Source organism: Triturus cristatus, chromosome 5_1 (assembly GCF_964204655.1).
Source record: "Triturus cristatus chromosome 5_1, aTriCri1.1, whole genome shotgun sequence".
Taxonomy (NCBI): Eukaryota; Metazoa; Chordata; class Amphibia; order Caudata; family Salamandridae; genus Triturus; species Triturus cristatus.
The window spans coordinates 783013093-783028240 of record NC_140587.1 but is presented as its reverse complement, the minus strand read 5'-3'; the positions used below and the strand labels follow the sequence as shown (position 1 = coordinate 783028240).

Below are 15148 nucleotides of genomic sequence, written 5' to 3'. Positions count from 1 at the left end.
CCGGCTCGTCTCGCTATCTCGCTAGGCCCCGCTGCCCCAATCCAGGCAGGGCAGCATTCATCACCAGGCAGCTGGTCGGGTCCCGATCTCCCTCTTACTTGAGATACGCAGGAACAGCAGGTACATCGCCGCTCACACGTGTGCACTGATCTAGATAAGTCTGCAGCTACTCAGCAGAGCGAGTTCAGTGCAACGCAGACATCTAAGGCCGCCATGTTGCTTTTTTCAGGCTCGCCAGATTCACCATGGGAATGCTGCAAATATAGGGTCCATCGGGCCCAGCAAATGCCTCACGCCTGTCCGGGGGTGCATGTATTATCTCTGCGTCCCTTTAGGCGCTTCCAATCCACCTTGTTTCATCTGGTAATGGTCGGATTATGGATCAGCCAGCAGAGCTGCGCTAATGCTGTGCGCCCTCTAGTGCCCCCATGTTTGAAAGTTTTTGATGGGACAAAACAAGGAGAATGTGGTGAGTGATTTGGAGCCAGAGCCTGTGAGACATCATCGTCTATGGACCCCATCCTTGCCTGGTCGTGCTGCCTTTCCTCTATTAGGTCTAACATAGGATGTCTGCAAAGGCTTTTTTTGCTGGAAGTGGGAACGATAAGACTGGTGTTTGATGAGTACGAAAGATATCGGTATTGATGATAGCCTCCCCTATATGATTGTTGTCCTTTCCCACGAGAACCACGAAAAGGAGGTTTCCGAATTTGGAGTGACCCCAAAGACTTGGCGGTATCTGGGTCCTCTTAATGATTTGAGGGCTACTTTCACTTGACTCTCAAAAAGATCCTCGTATGAGAGGTCTAAGATTTTATTTTGAAACTCAGGGTGGAATGAGGTGGCTTTAAGCCAGCCCTGTCTTCTGAGAACTGCCGCTCCTGCCAACTGCCTGAAACCAGTGATGGCAACATCCATGGCGGAATCTATTATTTCATTGAATGCTCTTTCCCCTTCATGTAATATCTTCTTCGCCTCTTCTTTAGCATCCTGGTAGTTGATCCATGTAGGGAGCAATGTCAGACCACATGTGGCGATCGTAGAGCCCTAAAATCGCCAGAGAATTTGATGCTCTCACTGTCAAGACTGACATTGATGAAAACTTTTTTCCATTTGAATCTAGACGCCTGCAGTCTTTATCAGGAGGAGCAGAAAGGGGTGGTACCGGGTTCTTTGGGCGGCGTTGACCTGCCTGCATAACCACAGAGTTTGGTTTTGGATGTCCTATAAGGCACGCTGGTGCATTGCCTGTAGCTTTGTATTTTTTGTCGAGGCATGGAAGCACCGTATCCCCTCTTCCCAAATATAATCGATCATCGGTATGGCACTAACAGATTTGCGATATGGTTTTTAAAAATCGTAAAGAAAACAGTTGGATTGCTTCGAAGGCAGAGGTAAAGCGAATCTTTATGCTGCTTGCTCCAAAAGATTATGAAATCCTCCTATATCCTCTGGTGGGGAGTCTACCAGAGGAGGTGAAGCAGGCAGAGAGATAGAATAATTATCCCATTCTGCGCCCGTGTCGCCAAGTTATCCTCCTTCACGTTCTTCATCCGAAGAAACTGTTTCCTGGAGAGGAACAGTCTGCAGAGACTTTGAGAGTTACAATCTAGTAGGAGTGAATCTTTGCACCGGTGACCCCACTATAGGCCGAGAGACAGCAACCGGAACTGCAGGTGGAAAACAGTGGCGGTAATCTTCAAGCATTGAATGAAGATCCGAAATTAAAGCAAACGGCACAATCCCCATCTCTTGATGATAGTACTGCCGGCCTGGCTCAGGCTGTGTATAGTAAACTTGACCATATCCGTCTTGCTCCTGGTCCTCATCGTCCTCTGGCTGATACTTGACATGCAATTCGGATGGACTATATGCAGGTCCAAAGGGGCCATCCTCTTCCGAATCTTCTTCCAGAAATGAGTGGGTAAAAGAGGTGTATTTTACTTGGTGATGTATGTTCTGGGGTAATATCTGTCTCACTCGGTGAGGCGATAAACTTTGGCAATGGTGATTTATCCCTTGGTCCTGATGTTGATGATCTAGGAGCCTTTGTCGACGAGATGAACAAGTTACTTACCTTCGGTAATGCTTTTTCTGGTGGATACAGTATCTGCCTGTGGATTCCTCACCTTGTGAATATCCTCTGCGCCAGCAACATTCAGAAACTTTTTGTAGCAGTCCACGCCGATGAGGTCGAAGACGGCATCACAGAGACACGGCTCCGCTCACGACTACGCTGACATCACCGGCTCCATAAGAAGCCCTCGTCGGCGTGATGACGTCAGTTCCTCCCTTTTTTCCGTGCCTTCGAGGCACACAGACGGACTGACAGCAATATATACACAGTACATAATATACAAAGCAACACACACAGTGTGGAGATCATAAATGAAGGCAAAAGAAACAACACAATGCCTTTGACAGTAACAAATAAATTTGAAACACCATCATTAGAATTGTAGGTATACAAGGGTGGACAATGGGGAGGCGGGTGGGTCAGTGAGGAATCCACAGGCAGATACTGTATCCACCAGAAAAAGCGTTACCGAAGGTAAGTAACTTGTTCTTCTGATGGATACATCTGCCAGTGGATTCCTTACCTTGTGAAAAGATTCCCACAGCAGTCCCACTCCCGGAGGAGGGTGTCCACCCTTCTATACCAGAAAGTCCTGAAGGACGGCACGAGCAAAGTGTCTGTCCCTCCTCACCTCAGAATCCAAGCAATAATGCTTCGCCAAAGTGTGGAGGGAGGCCCAAGTTGCCGTCCTACAAATGTCCTCCACAGGAACACCTCTAGACAAGGCAGTCATAGAAGACTTAGCTCTAGTAGTATGAGCCCTTAAACCCTCTGGAGGTTCCTTACCGGCCAAAGAGTAGCATATCTTGATGCACAAGACAATCCATCTGGAAAGGGTGCGCTTGTGCACCGCTCTGCCTTTCCTGCAACCAACAAAGCCCACGAAGAGCTGGTCGTCCACTCGAAAGTCTTTAGTCCTATCAAGGTAGAAGCTCACCGCCCTCTTAGGGTCCAAGCAATTAAGTCTCTACTCCTCTTTGGAAGGGTGAGGGGGAGGATAGAAGGTAGGGAGGGTAATGGACTGCCCCAGATGGAAAGGAGTTACCACCTTAGGCAGAAAAGCAGCCCTGGTCCTGAGTACCATTCTTTCAGCATGAATGGTCAAGAACGGGGGTTTTGAACCCAGAGCTTGAAGCTCACTTACCCTCCTTGCCAAGGTGATCGCAATGAGAAAAAACGTTTTGAAAGACAACAGTCTCAAGGGACACTTGTGTAAGGGCTCGAAAGGAGAACCCATCAGGTAAGACAAGATTTAAGTCCCATTGAGGCACAATAAAAGGAGTCGGAGGAAACTTGTTTGTAAGGCCTTTCAGAAATCGTAAAACAATAGGAGATTTGAACAAAGACGGCTGATCCAGCAAGCTAAGGAAAGCCGACAAGGCCGAAAGATATCCCTTTACAGTGGCTATAGCAAAGCCTTGCTGAGCAAGAGACAAGGCAAACTGAAGAATGTCAGATAAACGAGCCCTCAAAAGGGTCAATAGATTTCTCTCCACACCAAAGAACAAACTTAGGCCACCTATAGGAATAGATAGATTTAGTGGAATGACGTCTGACAAACAAAATGATATCTACCACATCCGAGGGGAGAGAAAAAGAATTCAGGTTGCCCCGTTCAATCTCCAGGCATGAAGGTGTAAGCTCTGAAGGTGGTGGTGTAGAACCTGCCCCTGCGACTGCGAGAGGAGGTCTGCCCTGAGAGGGAGATAGAGCGGAGGGCACGAGGAGAGGTGGAGAAGATCTGTATACCACACCCTTCTTGGCCAATCCGGGGCGATCAATATGACTTGGGTCCGGTCTTAGCAAATCTTCCTCAGAACCCGAGGAATCAAGGGTATGGGAGGAAACGCGTAAAGGAGATGTGAGTCCCATCTCAACTGAAACGCGTCCCCCAACGCTCCCTGCATCGGATACTGCAGAATGACGGGCAGTGAGCATTCTCATGAGTGGCAAACAGGTCCACCCAAGGAGTTCCCCACGTCCGGAAGACGTGACGAACCACCTCCGGATGTAGCCTCCACTTGTGGTCGGCAGAGAACTGCCGACTGAGACTGTCTGCACGCACGTTCAGAACCCCGGCCAAATGATTTGCCATCAGACAAATCTGCTGATCCGGAGCCCAGGACCAGAGACGCAGAGTCTCTCTGCAGAGACAATGCGACCCCACTCCTCCCTGCTTGTTGACATACCACATCGCGGTAGTGTTGTCCATCAAGACTTGAACCGACTGACCGCGAAGGGAAGGAAGGAAGGAAGGCCTTGAGTGCCAAACGTATCACCCGCAATTCCAAAAGGTTGATGTGAAGCAACCTTTACTCTGGAGACCAAAGACCCTTGATCTCCAGATCCCCCAGATGCGCACCCCACCCTAAAGTGGATGCATCCGTTATCACTGTGGCCACCGATGGAGGTAGATGGAAGGGCTTTCCTTGCGACAGATTGCCCTCCCCACTCCACCAAGACAGATCCGCTGCAGCTTCTCTGGAGATCCTCACAGACTCCCTGAGATCTCCCTTGTGCTGATACCACTGCCTGCGGAGGCACCACTGGAGTGCTCTCATGTGCCAGCGTGCATGGTGGACCAACAGAATGCAGGAGGCGAACAAACAGAGCAGACTAAGGAGCTTTAGGACTGGAATGACCGCTCCATTGTAAAACAAGGAAATCATTTCCTGTATGTCAAGAATCCTTTGTGGAGGAGGGAATGCTCGACACACAGTAGTGTCCAGTACCGCCCCTATGAACAGATTGCGCTGAGAGGGCACCAGGTGGGATTTGGGTACGTTTATCGAAAAACCCAATCTGTACAACAGCTGAGTTGTATCCTGCAGATGATGAAGCACCCTCTCAGGCGACTCTACTTTGATCAGCCAGTCGTCCAAATAGGGGAAAACTGGAATCCCCGATCTTCTGAGATGGGCTGCCACCACTGCCATCACCTTGGTGAAGACTCGAGATGCAGTAGTAAGACCAAACGGGAGGACCGCAAACTGATAATGTTGCGACCCTACCGTAAACCGGAGATACTTCCTGTGTGACTTCAGGATGGGGATGTGCAAATACGCATCCTGCAAGTCGATCGAAACCATCCAGTCCTCCTGATGCAGCGCTTGAAGAACCTGCGCAAGGGTGAGCATCTTGAACTTCTCTTGCTTCAGAAAAAGATTCAAGATCCTGAGGTCCAGGATTGGACGCAGCCTGCCGTCCTTCTTCGGAATCAGGAAATACCGGGAGTAGCATCCCTGACCCCTTTCCTGCTCTGGAACCACCTCTATTGCACCTTTTTTTAGTAATGTCAAGACTTCCTCCTGCAGAAGAAGAAGGTGGTCCTCCGAGCAAACACCTTCGCAAGGAGGGTAATTTGGAGGGAATTCCCAAAAGGGAAGGGCATACCCATTTTCTACAAGATCTAGAACCCAAAGGTCTGTAGTAACCTATTCCCAATCTTGTAGAAAATGGGTAAGCCGGCCACCCACAGGACCAGCATGATCCAGAATGGTGGATCTAGGGCTGCTTTGCAGTGGTGGGAGGGGCTGAGGAAGAGGAGGAGGAGGAGGAGAGCTGTCGACCTCTAGTGCGACCTCTGACTCTGCCTCTGTAGCTCTTATACAGAGTGTTCTGCTGCTGTTGCTGCTGCTGGGGCTGTCTGTATGAACGAAAGGATGACCTTCCAAAGCCCCTGTACCTCCTGAACGAGCCCCTAGGCTGAGATTGAAGGCCCAAAGTTTTAGCCGTGGCCTTACTCTCCTTAAATCTTTCGAGCGCAGCATCTGCTTTTTTGCCAAAAAAAACAGAGCCATCAAAAGGCAAATCCAGGAGCGTTGACTGCACATCAGGGGAGAACTCGGATGATTTTAGCCACGCACTCCTCCTCCTGGCAACAGAAGAACCCATAATCCTTGCGACAGAATCGGCTGTATCCAAGCCACTTTGGATAACCTGACGTGCAGCTGTTTGGGTATCCGCCAGAACCTCATTAAAGTTCAGTCTATCTTCTTCCGACAGTTTTGGGGCCAATTGTTTAGCTGAATCCATAAGGGCATGGATATATCGGCCCAAAAGACAGGTGGCATTCGTCGATTTAAAAGCCATACTGGCAGAAGAGAAGACTTTCTTAGCCGACTGGTCTAACTTCTTCGCATTCCTGTCACTCGGGACTTGGGGAAAAGCACCTGTAGATCTCTTGGAACAGGCAGCCTGAACGACCAGACTCTCCGGAGAAGGAGGAGATGTTAAAAAGTCTGGGTCCCCTGGAGCCGCCCTATACCTCCTAGCAATTACCTTAGAAACTGCAGGAGCAGAGAAGGGCTTACGCCATACCTCCATTACCGGCTCAATAATGGGGTCCTTAAAAGGGAGCAAAGGCTCAGACGCGGAAGAAGGCGAGTGTAGAACCTCTGTCAGGATGTTTGGTTTAAACTCTGCAGATGGCAACTGCATATCCAGAAGCTCAGCAGCCTTCTTAATAACAGAGTGGTAGGGAGCCACATCCTTTGAAGGAGCATCAGCAGGAGGGGTAATCTCCCATTCAGGCGACAAATCCAGGCCACTAGCCTCCTTCAATTCTTCAAACAGATCGTCTGACTCCATCAACTCACCTTCTTCCACTTCCTCCATCTGGTACCTCTGTTCCTCTAGTACCCTTTGGGCCTCCCTCCTAGATCTGATCCACACAGCAGGAGTCGGCGGCGCCGTGACCGAATCCGACGGCGCTGGAGCCGGCGTCGAGCGCGGATCCAAAGGGACAGCCGGCGTCGAACGAGGTCGAGTTGGCGCCGGTGAAGAAGGAAGCGGCGTCGATGTCCTCGGCGCCGGTAGATGCCAAGACGGCGTCGCACGAAAAAATGGCATGAAGGGAGCCTGAGGATAAGCTTGGGGAACTCCTAAACTGAAGGCCATAGGACCCATAGGACCCAAAGGTGCGCCAGAGGGGTACAAGGCTCTGGAGAAGACCCCATACATAGCATTAAGGTAATGCATCAGATCTTGACCTGGGCCTGGAAACGATGGATATGGCTCAGGCTGAGGCATCACCGGACTCGGGCCGATCGGCGCCGACGGTGAACGTCATCCGGGGCGTGACGTCAGCGAGGTCATATAAGCCCCACCACGGCACGCTGACATCAGTTTTCTTCGTAGAACCTTTCTGCGCCACAACGCGGAGCCATCACAAACAAAACTGTGGAGTGTATGGGAACAGTGTACGAAAAGTCAGTGAAACAGAAAAGAGAGAAACGAAAGGCGAGGAACAGCACCAGTTGGAAAAGTGCCAAGCACTAAGGTACAAAAAGGGCATAGTGGTGAAAGCCATAGGAGTGAAAGAGCAGAGCACCGCTCTGAGGAACACCCTTGCAAGCCAAGGCGACATCCTCCCAGGAGGCAGAAAGCTTGTGAAAAACGCCAAAGCAGAAAAGAGAGATAGAGACTGAAAGCACAACCCACAACAGTGAGGGGCAACAAGCCCGGAACAGAGGTTATAACAGCAATGCACCCCCAGACCTTGCACCACGTCCGAGTGCAGATGCCATTCGTGATTCATCAAGCACCGGCGGCTGAGTTTGTCCGCCCTGGCGTTCAGAGAACCTACCAGGTGTTGAACCACCAAGGTGATGCCTTGATGTTCCAGCCATGTCCAGAGGTGCAGAGACTCCTGACATAGGGTCCAGGACCCCACCCCACCCTGTTTGTTGTAATACCACATGGCGGTGGTGTTGTCCGTGAACACCTGCACCACACTTCCCCGGACAGAGGGAAGGAATACCTTCAGTGCAAGTCGGATCGCCCAAAGCTCCAAAAGATTGATATGGAACCGGGACTCCGCCAGAGACCAGAGACCTCTGATCTCTGCCTCTCCCAAGTGGCCACCCCATCACAGGAGGGATGCATCCGTCACCACTGTGTGCTCCGATTGGGGAAGGGAGAGGGATCTGAGGGATCTGCCATTGACCCAATCGCGATTCGTGAGCCACCAATGCAATTGTCGTGCAGTGCCCTCCGAGATCTGGACATGATCGGACAGGTTGCCCTGATGCTGCGCCCACTGGAACTTCAGGTCCCACTGCAGAGCCCGCACATGCCATCTGGCATGTTGCACAAGCAAGATGCAGGAGGCCATCAGGCCCAGGAGCCGGAGGGTCATCCTTACTGAAACCCATGATAGAGGCTGAAAGATCGGAATCATAGCCTAAATATCCCGGACTCGCTGCTCGGGAGGATAAACCCGAAACCGCGTCGAGTCCAGAACCGCTCCGATGAAGGGGAGCTTCTGAGAGGGACTCAGGTGCGATTTCAGCACGTTGATGGAGAACCCCAGCAAATGCAGGTCGGCGGCCGTAGTCTGAAGGTGGGAGACGACTGCCTGAGGCGCGCCCACCTTCAACAACCAGTCGTCGAGGTAGGGGAAGACTGACACCCCTGACCTGCGCAGATGAGCTGCGACCACCGCCATCACTTTCGTAAACACCTGAGGGGCACTGGTAAGGCCGAAGGGGAGCATGGCAAACTGAAAATGCTCCGGGCCTACCATGAACCGCAGGTAACGCCGGTGGGCCGGCAGGACGGGGTTGTGCAAATATGCGTCCTGAAAGTCCAACGCTACCATCCAGGGTCGAGGGGAGCCAAGACCTGAGCCAGAGTCAGCATTTTGAACTTCTCCTTCTGGAGGAAGCGATTGATGTTCCGGAGATCCAAAATGGGGCGCAGGCCCCCTTTTTCCTTCTTGGGGACCAGAAAGTAGTTGGAATAACAATCACACCCTACATCCAGCCCAGGAACGCACTTGATGGCCCCCTTGGCCAAGAGGGCTGTAACTTCCTGCTGGAGAAGTACCATGTGGTTCCCCCGACATGAGGTGGCTCCGAGGTGCCATGGCTGGAGGGGAGGACTGAAAGGGAAGGGAGTAACCCTTGCGGATGATCTGCAACACTCACTTGTCCAATGTGATATGGTGCAAGTGGGGGAGGTAGTGGCGGATCCTGCCACCCACTGGCGTAGGGTGCTCCAAAAAGCTCGTATTAGGAAGGTTTGGAGCTAGAAGCAGCGGAGGTGGACTGACCCCCACGCTGATTCCCAGACCCGCCCCTGCGGAAGCCGCGTCCGCGGCCGAGCTGAGGGTGGGTCTGCACAGGCTTGCTGAAGGAACGTGCCTGGGCGCCTCTGCCGTGGCCACGAAAGGAACGAAAACCACGAGTGGCCGGGCTTTTTGCAGACAGACCCAAGGACTTGGCCGTGGCCCGCGAGTCCTTAAAAACGCTCCAGTGCACTGTCGGCCTTATCGCGAAACAGGCGAGTGCCATCAAAGGGCATGTCCATGAGCGAGCTTTGGACCTCTGGCGAGAACCAGGTAGAACGCAACCAGGTGTGGCGATGAAGCGACACAGTTGTAGAAATCGCCCTACCCAGTGAGTCCACGGTGTCCAAACCACACCGAATGGCGAACTTAGCCGCATCCTTACCCTCCGCAACCACTTGGGACAGCACAGCGTGGATCTCCTCAGGACACTGAGGCAACACCTACGCAACCGTATCCCACACTGCGTGGGCATAGCGGTCCAATAAGCAGGCGGTGTTCACTGACCGCAGTCCCAAGCTGAACAGAACAACCGAAGAGAACAACCGCTTACCGAACAATTCCAGCTTCTTAGAGTCCTTATCAGGCGAAGCGACATCGAGGCTTGGATAACCAGGCTCCCAGGCATAGGATGAGTGGTCAGAAAAGCGGGGTCACCAGGCGCCGGGCGGTGACGCCTGGTGACATTCTTATCGACAGGGGCCCTTGTGGCTGGCCGCGACCAATTGCCCAACAAGACATCAGTGAGGGCATTGTAAAATGGGAGCAGGGGCTCCGACAAAGTGGACGCCGTCTGGAGCACCTCAGTGAGGAGATTGGTTTTAAGGGCCACCGTAGGGAGATCAAGGTTTAGAACCTCAGCAGCTCGACGGAGCACCATCGTGTAGGAGGCGCCCTCCTCCATGGTAGGTGGGGGAGAGGCAAACCCCGGGTCAGAGGAGACGTCGAGGTCGCCGGCGTCCTCGAAGTCGCCCACCCAGTTCTGCTCTGAGTCACACTGGCGAGCAAGAGGGTCCTCGGACCCCTTCCAGTCGTCCTCCACCTCTGCCACATGGAGAACAGACCGCGGCGGCAGAGCTGGGGCCAGAGGAGGAATAAACGGCGTCGGGACCTAGTAGTGCCGGGGCCAGAGCCAATGGCGCAGGATCCTGTGGCGCCAAAGCTGGATCCACTGGCAACCCAACAGGATCCGGACACGGGACAACGGGGCCCGAAGGTTCGCCGGCGGGAGCCCGAGGCCTAAAAAGGCGGTCCATGGTAGCAAGAACTGCTTGCACCTGTTTGGGAGTTGCCAACGAACCCGGGTAAGGCGGGTATGCCGTGGACTCCCATGCTCCAAAGGAGACGCAGGGGCAGAACCCCTGTCCCCCTCGTAAACATCTGAAGACCGACGGGGGAACGTAGGAGAGCAAACTCGCTTCTTTGACTTCTTTTTGTGTCATCTCTTACACAAATCCGAGGGCGAAGACTTGGAGACCGAGGAGCGATGACTGCAGCGCCGCGAGCATTCCCGTAACGTTCCCTGGAACGGCGCTGGGACAAGTGCCGGACCTCCAGCAGCTTACGGCGCCGCTCCCTCAAGGCCGACATATTACGATGGCAGGCCCCACAAGACTTAAATCCAGGCATCCCTACGTGCACCAAGGAGAAAAAAGAGACAAAAAGTCTCAAAAAGATTAGTCAAAAAGAGACTAAGGTACGTGCTCTAACCGGATCTGCACTTGCTGGCGCGGAAAAATAAATAACTGATGTCAGCGCGCATGGGTGGCGCCTAAGTAGTCTCTGTGACGTCATCTCGGTGCTTACGACGCCAGCAATGGATGCGGAGCCGCACAACGCCACCTGACGCGCAGGGGTACTGCTAGGAAAACTTTCCGGATCCAGTCTGACGCCTGGGGATATTCTAAGGTAAGGAATCTATCACTAACGTGTCTCTTTCAGATCTTTAAAATTCCAACCGCGACTTTCCCATAGAGTTGTACGGAACTCGCGTCTGTGTTCTCACACTGCACCCGTCCTCCGTGGGTCCCCTGTGTCACTACCTTGGGTGGTTCCTTGGGGTCCCAGCGATTCTACGTGCTCTAGGCACTGTGTCTAGTCAAGTCGTGATTGTTATACCACTTGTAGTATATGGTTCGGTCTCCCCCTGGAGCCCGCTGTGTATTGTGCTATTTACTGTCGTTCTAGTGATTACCTATTATGCGCTTTGTTCTCTAACCTCAAACAGGTTAGTAGAGAGTGTTTAGTAATAAATACATATATTTTAAATATTCCTTGTGTGGTTCTCCTTTCATTTTGTCATTCATGAGGTTATAATCTGGTAAACCAAGCTCCTTTACATTCTTTCGAGACTTAGCCTGAAGGCTGCTCTCCATACCTACCACTAGGATAGCTTTCAATAAAGGTTGTCTTTAACCTAATCATCAATAAGGGTTGTTTGGACTGGTACAAGGTGCCCACTTTAATTAGTGGTCATCATATACCAGGCCAACTTCTCACACTATGCCATTACAACACACTAGAAATGAGATGCTCTTATTAGAATTATCAATAAACGTTGCTGAGTTTATTTCGGTTACTATGGTGGCTTGCGACATACATTTTCCCACAAACATCTTATCTCTGGTATTTATGTCATGCACAACAACTGAACTTATCACTTTATTCACTAATTTCTACTGTGTGCACCAGTTACCAGTCTACAATACAAAAAAAAACCACATTCACTTTAACAGAGGAATATATACATACATAAGTAAAAAAAAAGTAGGTACCTGTGTTTTCAGGGTTCTTTCAGTATTTATACTTTTTTCATATGCCTGCTTAATATGATTTATTTCTTCTTCTTTCTTCAACCGATATTCTATGAGGAGACACAGATGTTTAAAAAAAACATAGTTGTAACTACAAACCGTAAGCTTTTATAGCACCATAATAATAAAAAACTTTACGCACAACACTTTTGTTTTAAATCCAACTAACTCACCAATGAGCCTGAAGAACAAGTTACTTACCTTCAGTAACGATATATCTGTAAGAAACATTAGTTAGTGATAGATTCCTTACCTTAGAATTACCCCCAGGCGTCAGACTGGATCCGGAAAGTTTTCGTCAGCAGTACCCCTGCGCATTGGAAGGTGGCGTCGTGCGGCTCTGCGTCTGTCGTTGGCGTCGTGGTCGCTGAGATGATGTCGCGGTAGCTACTTAGACGCCGACCTCGCGCACTGACGTCAGATCTGTACACGACTTCCCGCGCCAGGAACGCAGAGCCATGCAAGATACTGACCACTGGTGCATTGAAACTAGGGCCCTGAAAGGGATGACCTTAACCCTAGAAATCAGTTCGCAGAACGGGGAGGATGGTTGGGGCGGTAAGGAATCTATCACTAACGAACAAGTTACTTACCTTCGGTAACGATGTATCTGTAAGAAACATTAGTTAGTTAGATTCCTCACCTTAGAATATCCCCAGGCGTCAGACTGGATCCGGAAGATTTTTCGTCAGCAATACTCCTTGCGCGTCGCTAGGCGTCGTCTGCGGCTCCGCGTCCGTCGTTGGCGTCGTGCGCCGGAATGACGTCGTCAGAGTACTTAGACGCCGCCCTCGCGCGCTGACGTCAGTTCTTGTACATAGCTTTCCGCGCCAGGAACGCAGAGCCATGCAAAGACCGACACTGGTGCCAAAAATAAAATCTAGGGGCCTGAAAAGGATAACCTTAACCCTAGATGTCAGTTCGCAGAACGGGGAGGATGGGTGGGTCGGTGAGCAATCTAACTAACTAATGTTTCTTACAGATACATCGTTACCGAAGGTAAGTAACTTGTTCATCTGAAAGAAACATGTTAGTTAGATTCCTCACCTTAGAATAGATACCCAAGCAATACCATCCCCGGTGGTGGGTCTGCGAACCAAGATCACACCAGAAAGTCCTGGAGGACAGAACGGCCAAAGAAGCCATCCCTCCGGACTTGGCTGTCAAGGCAATAATGCCTGGCAAACGTGTGTAGCGAAGCACACGTCGCCGCCTGACAGATGTCCTGCAAAGGGACACCCCGTCCCAAAGCAGTAGTAGCCGCTGTGGCCCGAGTAGAATGGGCGCGCAGCCCAACAGGAGGGTCCTTTTTTGCCAAGGAATAACAAATTTTGATGCACAAAACGACCCACCGAGAGATGGTCCGTTTGTGCACAGCTTTCCCCTTCTTAACACTCACGTATCCAACAAAACGTTGGTCGTCCACCCGGAACTGCTTTGTGCGGTCCAGATAAAAGGAGAGCGCACGTTTTGGGTCCAGACGGTGGAGCCTCTCTTCCTCTTTGGAAGGATGCGGAGGCGGAAAGAAGGTGGGCAAGGTGACAGACTGCCCAAGATGAAAGGGGGTCACCACTTTCGGAAGAAAGGAGGGACGAGGCCGAAGGACAACCTTGTCCGGATGAACAGAGAGAAAAGGAGGCTTTGAAGATAAAGCCTGGAGCTCATTCACCCGTCTAGCCGAGGTGATGGCTACCAGAAAAGCAGTCTTAAGCGTCAGCAGACGAAGAGGACAATTATGAAGAGGCTCAAAGGGAGCGCATATTAGAAATGTGAGAACAAGATTCAAGTCCCACTGAGGCATTACAAAAGGGACAGGAGGGAACGTGTGAGTAATGCCTTTTAGAAAGCGTGTAACTACAGGGGACTTGAAAAGAGAAGGCTGATCAGGAAGCCGCAAAAAGGCAGAGATGGCAGCAAGATAACCTTTCAAGGTGCCCAGGGAAGAGCCCTGCCGGGCCAAAGAAAGAAGAAAGAGGAGAACCTCAGAAAGAGGGGCGGAAAGGGGATCCACAGCCTTTGCTGTGCACCATGCCACAAATTTGTTCCACCGGCAGGCGTATACCGTCTTTGTGGAGGGACGCCTGGCTGCCAGAATGATATCACAGACTTCAGGAGGCAAGTCAAATGGCATCAACTGCCGCCGCTCAATCTCCACGCATGGAGGTGGAGGCTGGACAGGTTCGGGTGGAGGACCGTCCCCTGCTGCTGCGAAGAAGATCCTCCCGAAGGGGCAGACGTATCGGAGGATCGGTCAACATACTGAGTAGCTCGGGATACCAGTACCTTCGTGCCCAATCCGGAGCCACCAAGATGACTTGGGCCCGGTCGTGCCTGATCTTCTTCAGCACTCTGGGCAGAAGTGGTATAGGCGGAAAGGCGTACAACAGACCGCAACTCCACTCGTGACGAAAAGCGTCGCCGAGCGAGTGCCGCCTTGGAAATTCCAACACGCAGAACTGCTGACATTGCGCGTTCTCTTCGGTGGCGAATAGATCTAACCAAGGCTCTCCCCAAGGCTGAAAGAGACCTTGCGCCACCTCGGAGTTCAGACGCCATTCGTGATCCATCATGCACCGGCAGCTGAGTTCGTCTGCTCTGGCGTTCAGAGAGCCCGCCAGATGTTGAACCACTAGGGTGACGCCCTGGTGTTCCAGCCATGTCCAGAGGCGCAGAGCCTCCTGACAAAGGGTCCACGACCCCACCCCGCCTTGTTTGTTGCAATACCACATGGCGGTGGTGTTGTCCGTGAACACCTGCACGACACTTCCCCTGACAGAGGGAAGGAAGGCTTTCAGTGCAAGCCGGATCGCTCTCAACTCCAACAGGTTGATGTGGAGACGAGACTCCGCCGGAGACCAGAGGCCTCTGATCTCCGCCTCTCCCATATGGCCACCCCATCCCAGGAGGGACGCATCCGTCACTACGACATGCTCCGGTTGGGGAAGGGAGAGGCTCTTGCCCGTGACCCAATCGCGGTTCGTGAGCCACCACTGCAACTGCTGTGCAGTGCCCTCCGAGATCAAGGCATGGTCGGACAGCTTGCCGTGATGCTGGGCCCACTGAAACTTCAGGTCCCACTGCAGAGCCCGCATGCGCCGCCTGGCGTGATGCACTAGTAGGATGCAGGAGGCCATCAGCCCCAGAGGGCCGCAACACTAGCCTGACCGAAACCCAGGATAGAGGCTGAAA

At 52.0% G+C, this 15148-nt stretch overlaps 1 protein-coding gene across 2 annotated transcripts in view; it reads right to left on the bottom strand.

Moving 5' to 3' along the window:
* The window catches only part of ROCK1 (Rho associated coiled-coil containing protein kinase 1), a 1783501-nt gene that overhangs the window by 462644 nt on the left and 1305709 nt on the right, over positions 1–15148 (bottom strand). For both annotated transcript variants that reach the window (XM_085605798.1, XM_085605799.1), the window contains exon 25: positions 11921–12009. In XM_085605798.1, the coding sequence (XP_085461924.1) occupies positions 11921–12009 (89 nt within the window). The remainder of the gene's footprint in view (positions 1–11920; positions 12010–15148) is intronic.